The 17273-nt window shown below is 37.9% G+C and overlaps 1 protein-coding gene across 1 annotated transcript; it reads left to right on the top strand.

Annotated features, from left to right (window-relative positions):
* Positions 1-2669: 2669 nt before the first annotated feature.
* Positions 2670-17055, top strand: LOC103721777 (squamosa promoter-binding-like protein 6). The gene is made up of 12 exons (XM_008812114.6): positions 2670-2867; positions 2959-4063; positions 7054-7235; positions 9404-9745; positions 9857-10089; positions 13977-14051; positions 14133-14240; positions 14345-14462; positions 14578-14719; positions 14881-15031; positions 15138-15743; positions 16430-17055. The coding sequence occupies exons 2-12, from the start codon at positions 3474-3476 to the stop codon at positions 16886-16888; spliced, it is 3006 nt and encodes a 1001-aa protein (XP_008810336.3). The 5' UTR covers positions 2670-2867; positions 2959-3473; the 3' UTR covers positions 16889-17055.
* The last annotated feature ends 218 nt before the right edge of the window (positions 17056-17273 follow it).

Raw genomic sequence — 17273 nt, 5'->3', positions numbered from 1 at the left:
ATCACAGAGCGCTTCAAGCAACTCCCTCTCTCTAACCTTTAGGGCACCCTCGGAGTGATTAGCCACATATGAGGCCACCCAATTCGCGACCCTATTAGCCTCTCTGAACACGTGCTTAGCCTGAAACGCTATGCTGCTACTAATCATGGCCCGGATTTCCCGAAGCAAGGGGTGGCACCCTCCCACGCCGCCAGTGCCACCCTGAATCCGCATTCATGCATCTTCACCTACGTATTTTCGACTCATATTATTTTCTCTCCATAAAAGCATCTCCTGCATGAGAAAACTTGCATGTCATTTCTGCTTAGGTTTTCTTTTTGGGTAAATATTCCCTCCTAGGTTTACATCTAAAGGCTAATAATCTTTCCATAAAAATTACAAAACAAAAGGCGAGAAAGATCTTTATTATTAATCTAGAACTGCATTTATCAAAACTTTTAATAAAAAATCAATCCTTGATTTCATGGCCATCATATGCCAAATATTAATATTACAGACTTCAAAAATGAAGTCCATAATATCTATAAGAGAGTCATTAGCCTTTTCATAATTTGCTTCCATCGTGAGTTGCTTAGAATATAATGGTTCAAGACCTCCGTCAATAAAATTAGCTCAAAGATATTATTTAGATTTCTTGACTCTGTATAAATATCCAAGATCTATCTAGTGTATAACTTATGCATGATTAAGAAACATTACAACACAATTTTCTTTTGGACTAATCAAGAATGTGAATCATGAAATTTATTATTGAATTTGATTAGATTTAGATTCTTAGTATGGTGATAATATGAGGACTTAAATGGGAGGAATCTGTGAGAATGAATACATACAAGCGTATATTTAGTATCACATTGTTTATGTACCAAATAGATTTTGGGTATTTATATAGTACCAAAGAATGCATACAATACTTTTTGATTAGCCTCTTTGGGTGAGGTCTTGTATCATTATAAAGGACTATGTATGGCTTATAATTGATATTCAGCATGTATTAGCTTTTTTTTCTTTATGATAAATAGTAAGTACAGGTTTCATTGCTGTATCTTACTATGAATCTACTCTAATAAATCACATGTCACTAGATACAGCCATGTAAAAAATTTACTAGCTTTAGTGCTTGTATGTTCTATTTGGAGAATTGACTATTTTTGCATAATAGATAATGTCAAATATTTAATATTTGTGGACTTTTGGTCCATCTTTTGTAAGGATTACTTTTTGTTGGAATACCATATTTAATTTTACGTTCATATGTACCCCTTACCTCCCTGGAAGTTGATCCTTTGCAACCCAAACATATAGGAAATTTCTATAACAAAAGTTATAATTTCTCTCTCTTTTTTCTACCTAGTGTGCTAGAATATAAGTTCTTTCTCTTTTCTCTACCAAGTGTAGTGGATGCAAGTATGATTTATAGGATCGATGCCACATACATCATGTAAGAATTTCATACTATTAGGATTGTTAGGTATTGGTGCTCTTCATTTTTTCATTGAAACATTAGGCTTTCATAGACATAGGCTTATCAAGGACAAATTAGTCGCAGCAACCACCTAACCCCACCATTGCCCTGGGACCACATTGACTCTATCTACAAGAATTTGGAGTTTTTGGTTTGACAAGCAGGATGTTCTAGTAAGTTATCAATTTTATCACTATATGTTGTGACAAGGATGATCGAAGACAAAGGTAGATTCAATGAAAGCTTATAATACACAAACACTCTTTGCTAGAAAAAATTGACAAAGTTTATTGGCTCATTCAAGTAGGTTTGGGTTGTATCTTTCACACCAGAAAATGATTCATCTTATTTCGTGACATCGGCGACCTGCCTCACACAAGTCTCAAAATATTCTAAATTTTTTCATTCATTTATCTACATAGATCTCGAAACGGTTATTGTGCGATCCAATAATAAATTTGTGCAAAAGAAAATGAATCTCTTCGTGCGAAAGATGCAACCCTTCCCTCTTTCAAGTCCTCATATGAGGAGGCTATATTTTAGGATCAAAAGAAGTCATGCTCATATGTTTCTCATGATCAATGAGCTTCGTTTGGTAGAACAGCCATTAATATTCTTTATACATTCTTGCGCGACTTCATGTATCTATCACTTATTTTTAACTTATCATCTTATTATAAAATTAACTTATTATGAATAGTCAAATTATGTTTTCATAAGTAAGATTTAACCGTTAATTTTGCATTCTATCCAAATAATTTATATACAAATGATGGTACAAGATGGGCATTGGTTAATTTGGTTTTGGACCAACAAGGCACCTTATCGAAGAGGGAGATGGTGTGGGATGCCAATTCCATCTTCTCCGGTTGCAATTCCCACCTAATTAGTCCTCCCATCCTTTTTGACGCCCAATAAATCAACGCAATGTCCCATTAGATTTTGGTGGGCCCTACAAATACTATGTGAACCAAGGACAATGCGTCAAGTTTTGGGTCAAAGAAATTTGCACTCGCTTTATAAATTATTTTCTCATCATTAATTTAAAAAAGTTACAATGTTGTCTGCCTCAAGATTAGCAAAAAAATCGTGTTACAACACTCACCCATTCTTCTACCCACACAAGTTGTGAACGGGCCCCACCACATCTGGTCCCACACGATAGTCATAGGGTGTCGACATGGGTGCATGAAATGTTTGTGCAGTTGGTGTTCCCCTAGATAGAAAAGCGTGAAAATGTGGCGGGGGAAACCGGCTTTATATCGTTTCCCGGAGCGCTTTTCCACATTTTCTTCTAACTTCTTCTCCGCTGGCCATCTATTTTTATCGGTGTGTTCTCCGTTTGGATCTATGCTCCGCCGCCGCCCGCCTCCGATTTAGGGGATCTTGATACGGAAGGAAGGTATTCCTTAGATCGGTCTTTGATTGCTCCGATGTGAGGTATTTGCTTCGTTTTTTTTCTGATTTTAGCGTAATTTCTGTGATTTTTTCAGTTTTTTCTGGAATTGGGCAGCTTGGAAGTGGAATTTGGCTCTGGAACTCTAGGGCTTTGGTGGATTTGAGTGGATTTTCTAAGGTTTCTGCTGCTGCCCTTGTTGTTCAGTTCGAGAATTATATTTAATTTGGTGGGTTTTGGTATATCTGAAATGCAAGACTGGAACTGGAATTGGCTACTGGAGTAGTTAGAGTTCTTCAATCCTAGTATTATTTAGCGGGTTTGTTTGTTTTTGGCATCGAAATTGGGGAAATTCGTACTCTGGAATTAGCTGTTCCGTACTAGGGTTTCTACGGGGAATTTGTGGAAGTTTGATTGAATCTAAAGGGTTCTGTAATTGGGCATGTGGGTTGCACTTGTTTGGATCCATGGATGTGTGGGCGTGTTGTTTTTGGATTTCTGGGGGCGCAGCGAGGCGGACTAGGAAAACGTTGGGCTAATGTTCTTATGTGTTCCAAGTCCTCAGGAGCTCGGAATCTAGACTTTAAGTATTGTTAGGGAGGTACTCTATTGATGGAGGCTAGAATTGGGAGCGAAAGCCATCCATTTTATGGTGTTGGAGCATCGAACTTGAATGGGATGGGAAAGAAGAATTTTGAATGGGACTTGAATGACTGGAAGTGGGATGGCGAGCTGTTTATAGCCGGCCCTTTGAATTCTGTTCCATCGGACTGCAGGAACAAGCAGCTGTTCCCTGATTCCGCAAATGGAATGCTGTCAAACAGCTCATCATCTTGCTCTGATGAAACTGATTTTGGGGTTGCCAGTAAAGGGAAAGGCGAAGCAGAGAAGAGGAGGAAGATTGCAGCAGTGGAAGAAGATGGGTTGTATGATGGATCTGGATCTCTTGCTTTGAAGCTCGGGGGGCATGCTTATCCTGTCATGGAGGCTGACCATGCAAATTGGGAAGGGAAGAATGGAAAGAAGAGCAAGTTGCAGGGTGGCAATTCTAGCCGTCCAACTTGCCAGGTGGAGGGCTGTGGAGCTGACCTCAGCAATTCAAAGGACTACCATAGGCGGCACAAAGTCTGTGAGGTGCATGCAAAGGCCAGCACAGCAGTGGTCGGAAATGCTATCCAGCGTTTCTGTCAGCAATGTAGTAGGTTGGAGTTCATCAGCTTATTCACTTGGTTTTCTATGCAAATCATCCTAAGTCTTTATAGTATTGTCTAATCACTGTTTTGTCTCTTCCAACTATATGTTTTGATTAACAATTTTTTAAGGGCATGCCCTTTCTTATTGTTCTTACTTCTTAGTGTATATTTACTTGATTTCACTTGTTTCTTCATTAGCTTTACTTAAATTGTTTCTGAAATGCATCTAGATCCTGCAATCTTGAATTCCATACTTAAGATATCTAAATATTGAAAACCTCTAGTTCAGACCTACCTTTTTGTTCAATTTTAATGTGATCAAATGAGGTCTTAGAAAATCCTTTAGATAGTCTAGATGGAATGTTTCTCTATCTGTATAAACATTGTTAATCAGAAGGTTCAAGTTATCAAACCTGATCTCCATCATGAATAAGTTGCTGTTTCGAACTTAGGTTTGAACATCACCCCATCTACATGAAGCAATCATGAACTAGTATCACATGCTTTTAGAAGGGAAACATATAAAGAAATCCACAAACTCATTGCACTTTTACAATTTGTCACTTTGAATACCTCTACATATTGTCTTTTCTTGGGTTATAGAAATTCATAAAATATTGATGATACTTACTGGTATCTGGACATAAAAAACTTTGTCTTTAGATACTCAATTACTCGTCAGATGCTACAATACATAGCTGGAACTCAAGTTGCTCCAAAATAATGCAAAACAATGAGAAGAGATGGATTTTGATAACCAAATCGATGCTGTAAGTTATGGAAATTAGGATATCTGAAGTTTTGATGGGTCTTATGGTAGAAAGAAGCAAAACTTCAATAGCTATGATGTAGCTTTTAATGCTAAGATCATATTTACATTAGACTTGGAGGTCGGAATTTTTATGTGAAGTAGATGTGGGAGCAGGGTAATCAAATGTAAATTTTGATCTGGCTTTCATGGTTTTTAGTGGATGATTTTTGGGAAGTTGATAGTAATTCCCTGCTTTGGCTATATTTAAACTATGAAGGTTGCAATTAGTATAATTTAATCATATGAGGTGGTGTCAGGGGCCTTTAGGATTGAACATGATTGGACATATTGGTTGTTTGGTAGACTAGATGGTGATTTGAGAGGATGAAAATAAGAACTGTTTGAACTTTGTAGAGAAAGTGAATAAGAACAATATAGGGAAAAAATGTCCTCAAGAAATATAAAAGGGGATGATAGTTAGTTTCCTTGCTGTGCCAAGTTCCTATGTCTTTCACCTAGGAAGGAATGCCTATAGTTTATGGAGTCGCACCATGGAATTAGTGAAAACCTCCTAATTTTATTTAATGAACTAAAAATTGATTCACAAGAGGGCAGGTTACGAAAAGGAAAAGGCCTTGTTCATTCAAGGTGACAAAGACTCCTGCATAGCTCTAAACAAGGCTGACTAGCCCTTTCTGATAGTGACTCTAGAAGAAACGTAATTGAAATAAATAAATAAATAGAAGGAATTTTACAAACTCTGGTTTCCTATTGAATCGTGTATTGACAGTTATTCATATCTGGAGCTCAATTTTAATTTTATTAACAATTTCTTAATTAAAACTATACCTTGAATGCGACTATTAGTAGTGGATGCCATTCCCAGTGAAAGAATAATTTCAAGCAAACTATAAAATATAACACCATAAACTGAACCTAATTAGAACATGAGAAAATTATTTGATTTAGAATTCTATTGGTAGGATTTGAATCCTAATCATGTCAATAGAAAATAAATGATGGCTCATTAAAATTCAAGTATTTAGATAGCACGTTTCTTGCTTGCGCCTTATGGGCATGCAATACTCATTTTTCTTGCTTGTGCTTTATGGGCATGCAATACTTATGCTTGCTAGTGCATGCGTGTCAAGCATTGGCACAGCACGTCATAAAACCTTGTTGGTAACAAGGATTTAAATTGTAAATCATGATCTAGAACTCAAAAGATTATGGTGGTTCTTACTTATGCTCTAATACACTGGATAACAGTGATGGTGCTCGTGTGTCGAAATGCATGGTGGATTGTAAAATTTGAATGCATTAGTCACTGTACGAACATCTTAAAATGCACATGGACCTAAAATACAATGGGTTTTGATACTTTAGAACGAAAAAAAAACCATTGTATTTGTAGTTAAGAGTTGTGCATATTTTGACAACTCATTTATAGATTAGAAACACTTTTTTCTTGGGTGGCTATCAGGCATTTTTCATTGCCTAGAAATTTATGAAATTTCAATTTAAATGACATAGTACCATACTGCAATGATAAAATTGGCTGAAAATATGAATCTAGCTAAGCTGGTTTCTCCCTCTAGCCAGCCTTGTCTCTTGCTTTGCCTTTGCAAATTGGTGGCTCCCTAAACAAAAAATAGGTGAAGTGGGAGGAGACAGTTAGGGAGGTGGAGGTGAAGGGTGTGGGATTTAGGTATTTGTGAGAGTGCGGAATTAATTTACTGAAATATGAAATTACTTCTAATACAATTTGCCTATAACATTTAATACAACCTAACCCAGTCTAAAAAATAAAAATTCAATTCACATAATATATGACTCAAACACTGAGAAATTATTCAACCAAAAAGGAGTAGTTGAGAGAGTCGAAGGGTGGAAAACTCTGGTATTTATTGAAACTTTAATCTATTCAAGAACATTATCTAGGCTACATCTAATACAGCTTGAATTGAGTTAGGGAGACCCTATTAGTCAAAGGAATGCTTCTGTTTAATCCTTTTAGGCATGAACATAAGGATAACTTCACTCGTTAACCAAAAAGAATGGTGAAGCTGTGATACAGTATCTTTGTAAGTCCTAAGTTGATGATAACTGGTTCCATTTTGATGTGTGTGCCGTTTCAAGTTTTTGTTTAGTTATTGTTTGCTGACATCAGAATCTGTCCTACATCTGAATACTATATGCAATTTTTTTTGCGACTTCTTTTTATGAGCTTCTTATCATCAATGTCCAGATTTCACCTTCTTCAAGAATTTGATGAAGGGAAGAGAAGCTGTCGCCGACGTTTGGCAGGCCATAATAGACGGAGGAGGAAAACCCATCCTGATGTTACTGCCAATGGGACATCCATGATTGATGATCGAGCTAGCAGTTATATATTGATAAGTTTGCTAAGAATTCTCTCCAATTTGCACTGTAATAGCCAAACCCATTTCTGTACTACATATTCATCATTTCTTTTTTTGTTTAGTCTTTATTGTCTTATTTTGTTTCAGTGCAGTTTCTGTGTTCTTTTTCCCAGTTCTGGGTTCATTGTTCTCTGCTTTCTCCCTAGTTGTTGATGATATTATTTTGGGGTCCTTGTGAAAATGCCTGTCATGTTTTGTTTATGCGGGAATAAATAATATTTAGCATCTACATCAGTAGAATCTTCCCAGTTTTAAGATGTGTGGATCTGGTGTCCTCTGTTACCCCCATGCGTGCCTTTTTTCCTTTCTTTTTTTTTTTGGTTGCGGCCCCGGGGCGGGAGGGGGGGGGGGGGGGGGGGGCAGCGAGTGTGCCAGGACTGTGCATGGGCCTACAGCCCCACTGATGCAGTGTGCAGGGCCTGACACACCCCACCTGGGGGATTGGGTGGGTGGTTGGCAAGGATGGTAACTGTACCCTGGCAACAGATGATCCATACTCATGGATATTCATTTTGTTTGGGAAACAGACTCCTAAGATACTTATCTGTCTATTTAAAAATATTATTTCTTATGCTGAAAATGAATCTGGGAAAATCGAGACAGGAAACTATTCTGTGCACCTGATTTCTTGCCCAGACGAACAATAAGACAGGTGGCATTTATAGAACCCGTGAAGTGTCTGTTGTTTATTAGTTTGCTATCAAGGTGTTAAAGGTATACAGAAGTCATCATCTTCTTTGCTTTCCTTATTGTAAGAGTTTTTCCCTTCTCTTGTAGTCCCTGTAACATTTTTCATATTAAATGTTAGATAATTAATTGATATATCTGAATATCAAATACTTGATTCATGATGCTGGCATATGTGTATGAAGCCTTTTGTTATGCTTATGAAAATCAGAATTTCTTGTCGTTTAATCAGTCAGTTTTATATTTCTAGCACTAATTGAATATATGGAGATCTGGCCATAAACTGCCCTCTTGAAGAGAGTGTTTTATGTCCAGGCTTAGGATCATGAAAGAGAAGCGTTAGACCTAAAAGGACTTTGAATTAATGAGAAGGAATTATAAGTCAATTATGATTCAATAAATTTTGTTTTATACAAACCATGGTACCATAGGGTCCATGATGTGAGCTCCTTTAAAAACATGACATTCATAATTTATGGTTGAACCTGAATATGTTGATCTGTCTGTTATGATTTCATCAGTACTGCATAAGATCCTTATAACAATTTCTGTAATATATGAAATACTCTAAATGCTGACAGAGATTTTCGAAAACTAAACTATGTTTAGTTGTGGCATGCTCAACCAGTTTGCGGTAGCTTAATTATTTAATAGAAAGCAAGGAGAAAGAACATGGTTCTTATTTATATTGGAAAAAACATATTATAGAGAATTAAGAAAGAGTTTAACTTTTTGTGAGTAAATTAGACTTTAAATGTGTATTGAAGGTGACAAAGGATGCAGACAGGGACAATGCCAAATTTGTTGTCTATTTGTTAACAATATTAGGCCTTTTTTAGTATAGCTGCGGTCTTAAACTTTTGTTGGCTTGTTTTGTATTCATTAGCTATTGATCATGGGAGAAGTTCTATTTTCCATGTAATTTGCAAGCTACTATAGTGTTGGCTAATAATATTGTCAAGGATTTAATACTGCCTATGGTACTGTATCATTCTGAATTTTGATAGAAAATGGGTGCGCCACGATGTATCTCAGTTGAACCGTCCTGTACCATATGAATCAGCCATATTACTTTGTACTGGTTATGTACCAACAGTGCGTACTGACTGTAACAGTTATATTCAAGTTGCTTTTTGTTCTTGTTTATGCCGATCGTTGCCATCCGTCTCGACCATACCAGTACCATACTCTCTGGGAAAAAACTGATATGGTGCTCGTTATTGGTATTTAAACCATCAAATTGAAGAGCTGAGTGCGCAATTAGAACTGCAGGAGGAAGAAGCTTTGAGGAATGAATGTTACAAAGTAGTTTTAACCATATTAGAGTTTAGAGTAGATTAATTGCAGCTTTAGTACAAATTTGCAGTCTCTTCATTTCTCTTTTGGATTGATTTTTTAATGCTGGTCTCATTTGGATATTAAATTATTACTTGACATGACTTGCTTGTAATGATTTGGCCTGATGATGAGTTCCTACTGCACATGCAGCTGATGGCTCTGGGCAGTCGAAAGATCAGGACCTCTTGTCTCATCTTTTAAGGAACCTTTCCAATCTTGCTGGTTCATTTGATGGAAGAAACCTTTCTGGACTCCCGCATACATCCCAAGATCCACAAAAACTTGGAACCACTGCTGGAACATCGTCAGATGCAGCTAATAATTTGGTTCCAAATGTTGCTCCTGCACTAGAATCTGCTAGGCCCTTAACTTCAGCTTCCAAAATAACTTATACCAATGGTACTCAGGGTTCTCCTCTGAAGCCAACTAATCACATGGTGCCAGTTGCTGCAACTACGATAGAGATGCATTCAAAAATGATGGCTTCTCCAGGTGGGACTCTGCAAGCAGTTGCTTTAGGATCTGCAACCTAAGCGACAATATACAACGTGCTTTAATCCGAATCAAAAGCTTTATTCTGATTACGTCGTATGCCTCCTGCAGAGTCTATGGTCAAGAGAGTCAGGTTGAAGGACTTTGATTTGAACAGCACATATAACGAAGAGTGCAGAGATGGATGTGAGAAGTCAGCGATCCCTGTACATATGGGGACTGGTTCTCCTAATTGTCCATCATGGTTGCTGCAGGATTCACAACGGTCAAGTCCACCACAAACTAGTGGTAATTCAGATTCAACATCAGCTCATTCACTATCTAGTTCCAATGGAGATGCTCAGGTATCGCATTTCTTCTAGTTTTTATGCACAACTATATTTTCATCAAGATAGTCATGAGATAGCCTTGTTCGCTAGATAGCGGCAGCCAGATTGCGACATAGAAAAGACAAGCAGTTATTTTATTAGATTTTGTAATTTTTAATTTTGTTTGAAAAGATTCTAATTGAAATTTTTGGACAGATTTATATTTTGACATAGTTATCAGTTTATGTCAAATGCAAATGTTTCCACTGTGACACTCATCACAATTTTTTTCCTCTGCATATATTAATAGATGTTGGGATACAATGCGTAAATTTATATGAGCTTGTAAAATTCTTGTCAATGCACGGATGCAGTAATTTGGTGCTATTTATGTATGTTGCATATGAGGGGCTTTGACTTTATTTAAGTGCATATATTGCCTCTTATATTGAATTAGTTGCAACTATTTCCTCTTCAAGATGTGGTGTCGAAGTGATTATCATCTTCTCTGATTATTGCATATAGTTAAATATTTGCAATAAGACTAAAATGAATGAGGCCTTGTTTGGGGGAGCTGTTGGCAGTAGAGCTGTTGGAAGTAGAGCTTTCTAAAGTAGAGCTTTTATAAAAAGCTGTTTACTGTTTGGTAACTATATTTCTAAAGTGCTGTGGCACTTTAACATGTGTTTGGTAAACAAACTGAAAAAGTACTTTTGTATGATAAAATTACCATAAAGGACATTTTATAGTATTATACAACATAGCATAATAAAATATAACATATATTAATATATAAATATATGATATAGTATAATATTATATAATATAATATAATATTATTATAATATAGTAATATAACATTGTATACTATAGCATAATAATTTAATATAATATTAAATTATTAAATTAACATATTAATGTATCATGATATAATGTAATATAATATTAATTTATAGTATAATACAGTAATAATGTTATAAAATATTATAATTATTAGCGTGAATTATTTTTTATAATATAACATAATATTAAATTATTTAACATAACATATTAATGTATTATAATATAATGTAATATAATATTATATTTATAGTATAATACAATAATAAAGATATAAAATAATAATAGAAAATAAGAATACCTTTTTTTGCACGAAAGGAAGTCTGATCCACGACTAGGATTCTTTGTTAGAGCTCTAGCAAATTTTTAGGTTTATAAAGGGACAAAGTATGTAATTGTTATATTTTATTATAGGCATTTTGGTCAAAAAAATAGCTTTTCGACAAAGCTCAAAATAGCTTTTTTGGAAAGCTCGAAAATGGAGCTTCTCCCAAAAAGCTGTTTTTAGCTTTCTGGGAAAGCTAAAACAGCTTTCCAAAATTTTTACCAAACACCCTTTTTCATCCAAAAGTGCTTTTGGAGGGCCAGAAGTACTTTTTGGCCCTCCGAAAGCTCCCCCAAACGGGGCCTGATTCATCACAAATGTAGCTAAGATTTTTGACATGTTTGCACCTCGAGGCATCATGGTCCTTTGCTTTACTCATTTCCATGCCACTGATGACATGGGAATCAAGTGCTGTCTCGACACATGATTGTATCATCAAGTGCCTTATGTAATTCCTCTATGGGCTGGTTGTCTGCACCTTTATCAATTATTGGGGTGTGAATGTATTGCATTATGGGGTGACCAGATGGCCTGTTAAATCAACCAACACCTGAGACTTGACCTTTAGCGCTAGGTGGTTGGGATTGGGTTTTCTTTATATCCACCCAAGTAGGGTTCAAATCTCTGAAGGCCCTCAGTATCATTGCTGCTTTATATCACGAGGTTTACTATAACTTCACAAAACAAAAACAAGTACAAGTGGATGCTTGTTTCCTATGGGTGTCAAAATATGGATTTACCCATACCCAAACCTGTGTTACATCTAATCCCAAAATCAAACCTAATTTATACCATACACCTGGACCTGAGAATTTGTCGGGCCAGATTGGCTCTGGGTCAAGTCAAAAGACATTAATGTCGGGCTGCACTTGGCCTGTCTGAGCTTCAAGCGCGAGTTGTCCAAGCTCAAGTCTTCCCTGAGATAACATCAGGCCCAAGATAAGGCTGGCCCGACGTAATCCAAAATTGTCAAATCTTAATCCGAAATAAGAGAGAAAGAGGGACTGAGTGTGGAGTGGTGCCTCATGAGAGTGTTGGTGATCATGGCAGTACTGGGGATGGTTGCCTTTTTCAGCATTGGTATCTCACACTGTGTCTAGATCGGAGTGGGAGGGACGGCGTCTGATCCCATGGATTATGCCGCAATAGGAGAGAATGAAAGAGGGATCTCCTCTGGCCATTGATGTCTTTGTCCAGTGTTGATGATCTTGTTGGAAGAGTAGATCAGTGAGGAGGAGGCATCTTATGCGGCCCATCATTTCGGAGGTTTTATTTGGGAGAACCACGTGTCTGTCCCCTCTCCCTTGAATTCTGTACTTTGTTCTGATTTTATGGGCTGCACCCACACCCGAATAGTGTGTGTTCCCATTGTACCAAAAAAAAGAGGAGGAAGGAGGGATACCGTAGGAGAGGGTTGGCATACCTTTTGCCTTGTGATTAGGGCATGGAAGGAGTGGCCATGTGGCTATGTAATGTACAAATTTCATTAGGGATGGCAATGGGTCGGGTCGGCCAATACCCTTCCCCACCCCGCAATTAGAAAACCCATACCCATACCCAACCCATACCCACCTAGGGTCGGGTCGGGTCGGGTAAGAAACTTGTCATGCAAACATTTTAAAATAATTGTAGCTTTCAAAAGGGGGATTTAGATTAAGCTTATATCGGGTTAGGTTCGGGGCAGGGCATACCATTACCCGCACCCGATTAGAACCCTCTTTGGGTATTTTATCTATAACCCATACCTGCCTCGGGGTTTAATAGGGTCGAGTAAAACCCGCCCCATTCGGGTTAGGTATTCAATGAGTTGGCTATAACTGCCACCACAAAATTTCATTATTTAGTTGGGCCAATATTGGTTGGGCCAATATAAATTTGAGTTGAGATAGTAGGCCAAGCTTGAAAATCGATTACAATAGAAGATCTGAGATTAGGTAGGCGAGCCAGAAGTTCTTTCTCAAGCCTGTCCAAAATTCAGGTGGCTAGGCCAGGTTGCTTTTGCTCAAGTTATACCAAACGGTAGGGATTCAAAACAATCAGGTAGCAGTTGGGTTTTGGGTTGTTATTCAGAATATGTTGTGCTAGCTCTACATTAGCCATGCTGGCATGGAAGACCAAGGCGAAGGATGGTCTAACAAAGAGAAGAGGGGAAAAGTGAGTTATGACATGTTGTCATTGTCTCATTTATTAGACAAACACTCAGTGGCATGGATGGTCACTGCCTTTTTCTATTGGAGAACTATTGGAGAACTTTAACACACTCTCAAGAGGGAAAGAGAGAGGAATTTTTTCAATTGACACAAGCAAGGGACGAGAAATATTACTGAGATATGTAATGACATATACATTATATGATGGGGTCAGGCTGAGATGTGGTTCAGCCTATAGCCAAACCTGACGTCTCAGAGTAACACATTGATCTAATTTGTGAACCAAACCCAACTTAATAGCTTATTAGGCCTATTTTTCAAACATAAAACCCTAAGTTCCAGGTTGGTTTCAAGTTGGGCTGTCGGGCTATCACCCTCACTGCCACCCCTGCTTGTTCTTGCCTAGTTCAGTATCTGCAATCTTACAGCTAATTTTTGGTTGAAATTTTCTTCTAATTCTTTGTTTTTGTATTGGCACATGAGATATTCGTTTATAGGAAATGGCTTTCTTGTTTGCACACAGTAGGCAGATAAATGTGTGGGTATTATTTTCAGATGCTGTCTCTTGGAGACTGTAGTTATCTGACTTCATTATCCTTTGTTTCCAGTGTCGAACAGATAGAATCATCTTGAAGCTTTTTGGTAAAGATCCTAATGATCTTCCTCTTGTGTTGCGTGCTCAGGTAAGGAACACTTATTCAAATTTTATCTGGTTATGATATGCTGAAGAATTTGCCTCTTAATTGTTTAATGCTGAATTACAGATCCTTGACTGGCTATCCCACAGTCCTACTGACATTGAGAGCTACATTAGGCCTGGTTGTATCATTCTAACAATATATCTTCGTCTAGCTGAGTCTGCATGGGAGGAAGTATGCTTCTATATTTCTACACTTTACTTTCATTATGGCTGATTCTTCTGGTTCTAGCTATTGATGATTGGTCCTCAATCTATCTGGTCCTTTCCATGTCACAGCTTTGTCATGACTTAAGCTCCAATCTGAATAGGCTTTTGCACAACTCCAGTGATAATTTCTGGAGAACAGGATGGATATATGCTAGGGTACAACACCATGTAGCATTTATATATAATGGTATGTTGGGCTTTTCAATTAGTATAACTTTATTGATGTTTGCATTTTTCTGTGTCTTGGCTCAATGAGTGGCAAAGAAGAAAAGTCTCCTTATTTTGTCACATTGCTGCTGCAGGTCAGGTTGTGCTGGACACACCTTTGCTTCTCAGATGTCCCAATAATTGCAAGATTTTATGTGTCACACCTATTGCTGTTTCTAGTTCTGCAAGGGTTAACTTCACTGTGAAAGGTTTTAACCTAATTCAGTCGACGAGTAGGTAGGTTTTTTCCCCCTATTCTTTTTGTGTTCTTGCATGCTTGATTATGTGATCTGACCATAATTCACCCGAAGGACTTCAGGCAATGACTTCTTTTGCACAGAAATAAGTCTGACTGCTTTTACTTGCTTCTGCATTGTATTTGCTAATCATGGTTTTAGGTTACTCTGTTCATTTGAGGGAAAGTATTTGGTCCAAGAAACAACACAAGCTCTAGTGGAGGGTACTGGTACAGGTGCTCGTCATGAGGGATCCCAGCACCTGAGCTTCTCTTGTTCCCTCCCTAATGCCGCAGGGAGAGGATTCATTGAGGTGCTGCAATGTTATAGTCATTTTTCCCCTTCCTCTCCCTCCCTCCATTCTGTTTATATATAATCTTGCTGTTGTTGGTTTCTTGAATTGTCGGTCTTGATTTCAGGTTGAAGACCATGGCCTTAGCAATTGCTTCTTACCCTTCATAGTTGCAGAAGAAGATGTATGCTCTGAGATACGTATGCTGGAGAATGCAATCGATGTGACCGCATGTAAGGACCATGATCAAGGAAGAACAGATACAAAGAATGCCAGAATTGAAGCTCTAGATTTTTTAAATGAATTTGGTTGGCTTCTCAGAAGGAACCACCTGAGGTCTATATCTGAACAAATTAAATATTGTCCAAATGTCTTTCACCTGAAACGGTTCAGGCAGCTTATGGCATTTGCCATGGATCGTGAATGGTGTGCGGTTGTGAAGAAACTCCTCGACATCTTATTTAATGGAACAGTTGATGTGGGTGGGCGGTCTCCTGTGGAGCTTGCCTTGTCAGAAAATCTGCTTCACACGGCTGTTCGCAAGAACTGTAAGGCTATGGTGGAACTTCTCTTGAGATATATACCAGATAAAATGTCAAAGGAGACAAGTTATGATAGATTTTTATTTAGACCTGACATTGTTGGCCCCTCCAACATTACTCCACTTCATATTGCAGCAGCCAGTAGTGGTGCTGATGATATATTGGATGCACTGACTGATGATCCTCAACTGGTATTTCCGTCGCTATACTTGCATCATGTTTTTATATTTTTCTTTATGATAGTGAGGGAAATGGACCTGAGAAGTTTCATTTTGAGAAATTTGCTATTTAGGCTACATTATTGCATGAAATGTTCATGCATGATGTGCCCACATAATCTAAAGCCTTTGCCATAAGAGTTATGAACATTTTTTGAAGTGCTGGCATAGATAGACATAAACATGTTGAACGTATTAGTCTCTTTGGTACATCAGGTACTGGCTTTATGGATCATTCTTTATTGATTACCATCAAGTTCTGCTTTGGCCTCAGCTTCTCTTTTCTAATGCTGCACCTGAATCCAAGACACCTTCCTAGCTGGAAACATCGTTGGCCAGCATGTACATGGCCAAGGCCGTTTTGAAATCATTTTGTCCTATACTTGTGCTATTTTTTATGCTTTGTAAAATGTGCTCATCCCCAACTATTTTTTCTTTCGTGTTATCACATACACCTCCACACTTCATCTTATGCGCCACTAGACCTGAATTTGCTTTTTGCTGAAACCTGGACTTATGTGTTGCTTGTGATATCTGCCAGCAATCATTTTTCTTAAAACGCTGACTCATCATATTTGTATACATTACTCATCAGAAAATAACTATTGTTTTGCTTTTTTATTGCTGTTTCTAACATATTATGGTGTTTATGATACCAGATTGGAATCAAAGCATGGAAGAATGCACATGACAGCACCGGTTTCACTCCTGAAGACTATGCCCATGCTCGAGGCCATAAATCCTACGTAGAAATGGTGCAGGAGAAAATTGATAAGCAACCAGGCAAAGGTCATGCGGTCGTTGACATTCCCGGGAAACCACTGGCACCTGATTCCCATAAGCTATCAGATGGACCGAACTTTGGGAAGCTATCTGGTTTTGAGATGAGCATGAACAAGGTGGGACCAGCACAACAGATCTATTGCAATCGCTGCAGTCAGCAGCTGGTTTACCGGAGTTCTGCAGCTAGGACATTGTTGTACAGACCGGCAATGCTCTCTATGGTGGGCATTGCAGCAGTTTGTGTGTGTGTTGGTCTGCTACTGAAAGGGCCACCGGAGGTTTTCTATGTATTCCCGCAATTTAGGTGGGAATTGTTGGGCTATGGCACAATGTGAGGGTTGCAAATAACAGTTTGGTCATCATTTCCATTATTAGGATGTAAGTTGGTGAGTGTTTGTGTGGAGAGACTTCTTACCCCGTCAGCAACATTGTAATATATTGTTCTATCAAAATCAAAAAAAGTGTCATCCTATTTTTTTCAGGAGACTTTTAACTTACTAAACACCAATTGTTTAAGAACAGTGTGAGAGAGATTGTACTTTTGGGTCTTGATTCTTTTGAATGCGAGCACATTGGAGCAGTCACTTGTGGTGATGGTTGATCATGAGCAGAACCTTGATTCTTTTGAATGCGAACACATTGGAGCAGTCACTTGTTGTGATGGTTGATCATGAGCAGAACCTGATGAAGGCGTTTTTGGTTAGTGCCATGGTTTGGTGT

The sequence above is a fragment of the Phoenix dactylifera genome, chromosome 2, assembly GCF_051530095.1.
Source record: "Phoenix dactylifera cultivar Ajwa chromosome 2, Ajwa_hap1_PhDact_Kaust_v1.1, whole genome shotgun sequence".
NCBI lineage: Eukaryota > Viridiplantae > Streptophyta > Magnoliopsida > Arecales > Arecaceae > Phoenix > Phoenix dactylifera.
The sequence above is the reverse complement of the archived record's forward strand: the minus strand, read 5'-3'. Positions and strand labels throughout refer to the sequence as shown.